The 3,478-nt window shown below is 34.4% G+C and overlaps 1 protein-coding gene across 1 annotated transcript; it reads left to right on the plus strand.

Moving 5' to 3' along the window:
- The first annotated feature begins 1,203 nt into the window (after positions 1 to 1,203).
- LOC119634236 lies at positions 1,204 to 2,416 on the plus strand. Its single transcript, XM_038028281.1, has 4 exons — positions 1,204 to 1,560; positions 1,641 to 1,871; positions 1,948 to 2,135; positions 2,206 to 2,416. Exons 1-4 carry the CDS (start codon positions 1,204 to 1,206, stop codon positions 2,414 to 2,416), a joined length of 987 nt encoding a protein of 328 aa, XP_037884209.1.
- Positions 2,417 to 3,478: the final 1,062 nt, after the last annotated feature.

Consider the following 3,478-nt stretch of genomic DNA (forward strand, 5'->3'; position numbering starts at 1 on the left):
GGCTTTGAAACCGACCAAGAATTTACATACTTAAAAGAGTTTTTGAAGCATGCTTAGGGCCTTATAAAAGCATTGCAAAAAAAAAAAAAACAATAATTAAATTTTTGATATCATATAATATTGGGTAGGCATGGTCAATTTTTTCCATTTTTTGTGCAGGCATTACAACATTACCCATAGAATATACATTCAAATTTTTGCATATTTATCTGCTGTAATTTAAGCGTAATGAGCATAAAATGAATTTTTTATTCCTTATCGAACAACAGAGATGTTCTTAGTTTACTTGGTACTAGAGGCGTAGCTTTTGATCGATTTGGCCCATGTGCAATATCAACCTGCATATAAGAAATTTAAGTATTTCTGCTGAATTTGAAGTCGAAGCTTCATGTTTTAAAACAGACATTACACAGACTGATAGACGGACCGATAGACGGACATGCGTTTTTGCTGATGAAGAAAATATTTATACTTTACTGAGCCGCTGAGACGTCTTTCTGAGCGGTGCAAACGTTTTCACAAAATGAATATACCTCTCTTCCTTCGGTGACGGGTATAAAAACATGTAAGCTATATGTGAAAAATTGAAAAAAAAAAAATATTTTTTTTCCAAACTACTTCTTATTAACTTTGGAAATTTCTCTAATCTGTCAAATCGTTTATGTAATATTCAGCAATAGGAATATATTGATATGTTGTAGCGTTTGTAACGCCCTTATAATCTGGTAAGAAATTTCATGCAAAAGTTTTAATCTCAATTCTCTTCAACTTCTGTCTGGTTGTAGAGTCCCTATCCCTCTCTCCCACTCTCTTTATCTCACTCTCTCTCTCTCTCACTATCTTTGTTATCATATTTACGCACGAAAAGGGAATTATATAGTTCTTTAGGTTCATAAATCGTCTAATTGGAAAAAAGATGGAAAAAAGGCTTAGGCTTATGCGAATTCATCGATCGAGACGGACATGTACGTCTCATTTTAAAATCACTCAGATAAAGTGTATGTCGGAAATTCGGTGTAAACTTTAACTCAGTTTCATAGATTTTTCTTTTTCATAATAAATTGTTACTTTTCATTTGTTTTTCATTGGGTGTAAACGAACATTTTGTTTTATTTAAACATATTTAATTTTGTAAAAACTGCAAAATTTCGCAATAATTTCTATAAGTTCTGTGCACTTTCTATAAGTTCTGTGCACTAAACTATGGCAAATTGTAAAAGAAATTATTTAGATCCCGAGGATGAGGATGATAATAAAGGTGGGCGCTATGAAAAAATACCGCCTACCTCGTTGCCTCAAAAGAGCGAAATTTTTAAATCGCCGCCTGGGCATGAAGAGTTGATATCGACGCGATCGGTGCCGCTGAATATATATAACTTGCCGCCTGAATTATTGGAAAAGATAATCGATTACACAAATCTCCGACAACATAAGATTTTACGTACCACATCGAAACGTATGCGTGAAGTAAGCGACGAATACATTATGCACAATTTTCGTAAAGCATTGAAAAGGTGTACAACTGTTTATCGATGCAGTTATAAAAGCGCAGTATTCAAGGTATGAGATAAAGAGAGAGATAAGAATAATTAAAATACGATGAAAAGTAAAAGGGGAATCTTTAATCTAATCCAATATAGAGCATTAAGCAGGCCACAGAAGTGTATATAAGGTCGGGCTTTCGTTCCATATTCTGCGGTTGCCTATTACCAATCTTGGATAGCTGCACGAAGGATCAATTTAGTCCGCGTATGTATCAAGTCGAGAACTTTTTATTGCATTTCTTTGATATAACGGATAGTCTGCTTGGCAATGAAAATTCTCAGCAATCCAGATTGCTGTACACCGTAACAATAATGAGATTTATTAAGGTAAACTAATTCGTAAATATGTTTATATAAGCAAAAGTTCGGAAGTGATTTTCCTGAATTTTCCTTATCACGATAGGCATTTAGGAAATCCGCCATTATTTATTCAGAGACAGCGCCCTCATATTGGAAAGTTGTTGTAGAATTGAAGGGACCTTGGCTACGAGAGTCAAAATATTTGGCTCGTGAGCATACGCAAGCGTGTAACAACCTTTTAGTTATACTAACGGAATTGCTGATAGCTGACATTACCAGGCAAGAGTTAAAGTAAGATCAAAACTCATGACATACGGCATCATATACAAAATGCTTTGACTTTGTTTGATTTTGTTCGCAGACGTATTTGGAAATGTCGGAACAAAATTTATATTTTCGGTAATGACAACAGTTGCAGTGATTGTGCTCGCCGTTCTTATTTTACCCTCATTATACATGGCCCTGAGAAAATTTCCGCTTTACTCCGTTCTTGCCTTGAGAACGATTTGGAAAATTTTAAATGGCCTCTACAATGGCCGCGAGATCAGTTCACCTTCTACTTAAATATTTAACTCCGCATTCGAAGACTCGAAACGAATAACGTACGGATAAACGTATATATTAATATATATATATATATATACATGTATTTTTCTATATATATAAATATATATATATATATATATGTATTTTTGTATATATACAAATATATGTACATGCATTTTTATAGACTTGAACTTATTTGTATGAAACATTGGATAATAAACTTTCGTAAAACATATTCAAGGTTTTCAGATACAACTGCCTTTACTTAGGCGTGTCATATTCTATTAGTTTAACTTTTGTTTAATATATCAATACGCTAAAGTCCACTATTTAGTTAAGAAATACTACTTTAATCTCTAAGACATACTCTTGTATGTCTTTTTAATGTCTGTGCATCAATTGTCTATGGGCATGTCTTCCACGAAATCCAATGGCATGCGCATAAGTTCGTTACGCTTCCCTCTGACATCTCTCTATCATCGGGATGTGCTTGTGTCAATAAGACAGTTTGATGGAAAAAATAAAAAGATCGATACGATGGTATCGGAAAGTGTTACTGATAATTATCGGCTGATGATAGTCGTTAGTAACTTGTTACGTTGCGTACTATTAAGTGAAGCAGGAAAAATGTCTTAACCATGTTCTTTCCGTGACATCGTTAAACGTGACATTTCGTTTTGGAGTTCGCTGTTGGAAGAGCTTTGAAAATGTGATTAGAGTTCAGATTCTAGGCAACATCTGTACGCATGTCCGACTTGCGATTGAGATGTCTTATGCGAAAAGCATTTTCACGGACAGAAAATGAAGAAATTGCTTGTCTCTCACATACACTTTCAAGAAGAAAACACAAAATGACATACATTGGGTGTAAAAGGGGGTAAACCTAATTGGCTTTCCTTGCGTGCGCGATTACATTGTTTTTGAGCATTTGTCAAACTACGACCTCCAAATATGGAATCTTTATCTTTAGACTTTACGCAAAGTATCCGTTGAAATGTAGAAGACATAATTTTTTGTAGCCTTAAATAAATTGAGTTTTGTGCAAAGGCGAGAAGCTTCGCTTTTTCCCCCATAAATCGAAGGGAGCA

The sequence above is a fragment of the Glossina fuscipes genome, unplaced genomic scaffold, assembly GCF_014805625.2.
Source record: "Glossina fuscipes isolate IAEA_lab_2018 unplaced genomic scaffold, Yale_Gfus_2 0, whole genome shotgun sequence".
NCBI classification, from domain to species: Eukaryota; Metazoa; Arthropoda; class Insecta; order Diptera; family Glossinidae; genus Glossina; species Glossina fuscipes.

Coding starts and splice junctions, on each gene's coding strand:
- LOC119634236 (XM_038028281.1), top strand. CDS start 1,204: ATGGCAAATTGTAAAAGAAATTATTTAGATCCCGAGGATGAGGATGAT. Junction 1,872..1,947: donor CAATAATGAGATTTATTAAG/GTAAACTAATTC, acceptor TTATCACGATAG/GCATTTAGGAAATCCGCCAT. Junction 2,136..2,205: donor ATTACCAGGCAAGAGTTAAA/GTAAGATCAAAA, acceptor TTTTGTTCGCAG/ACGTATTTGGAAATGTCGGA.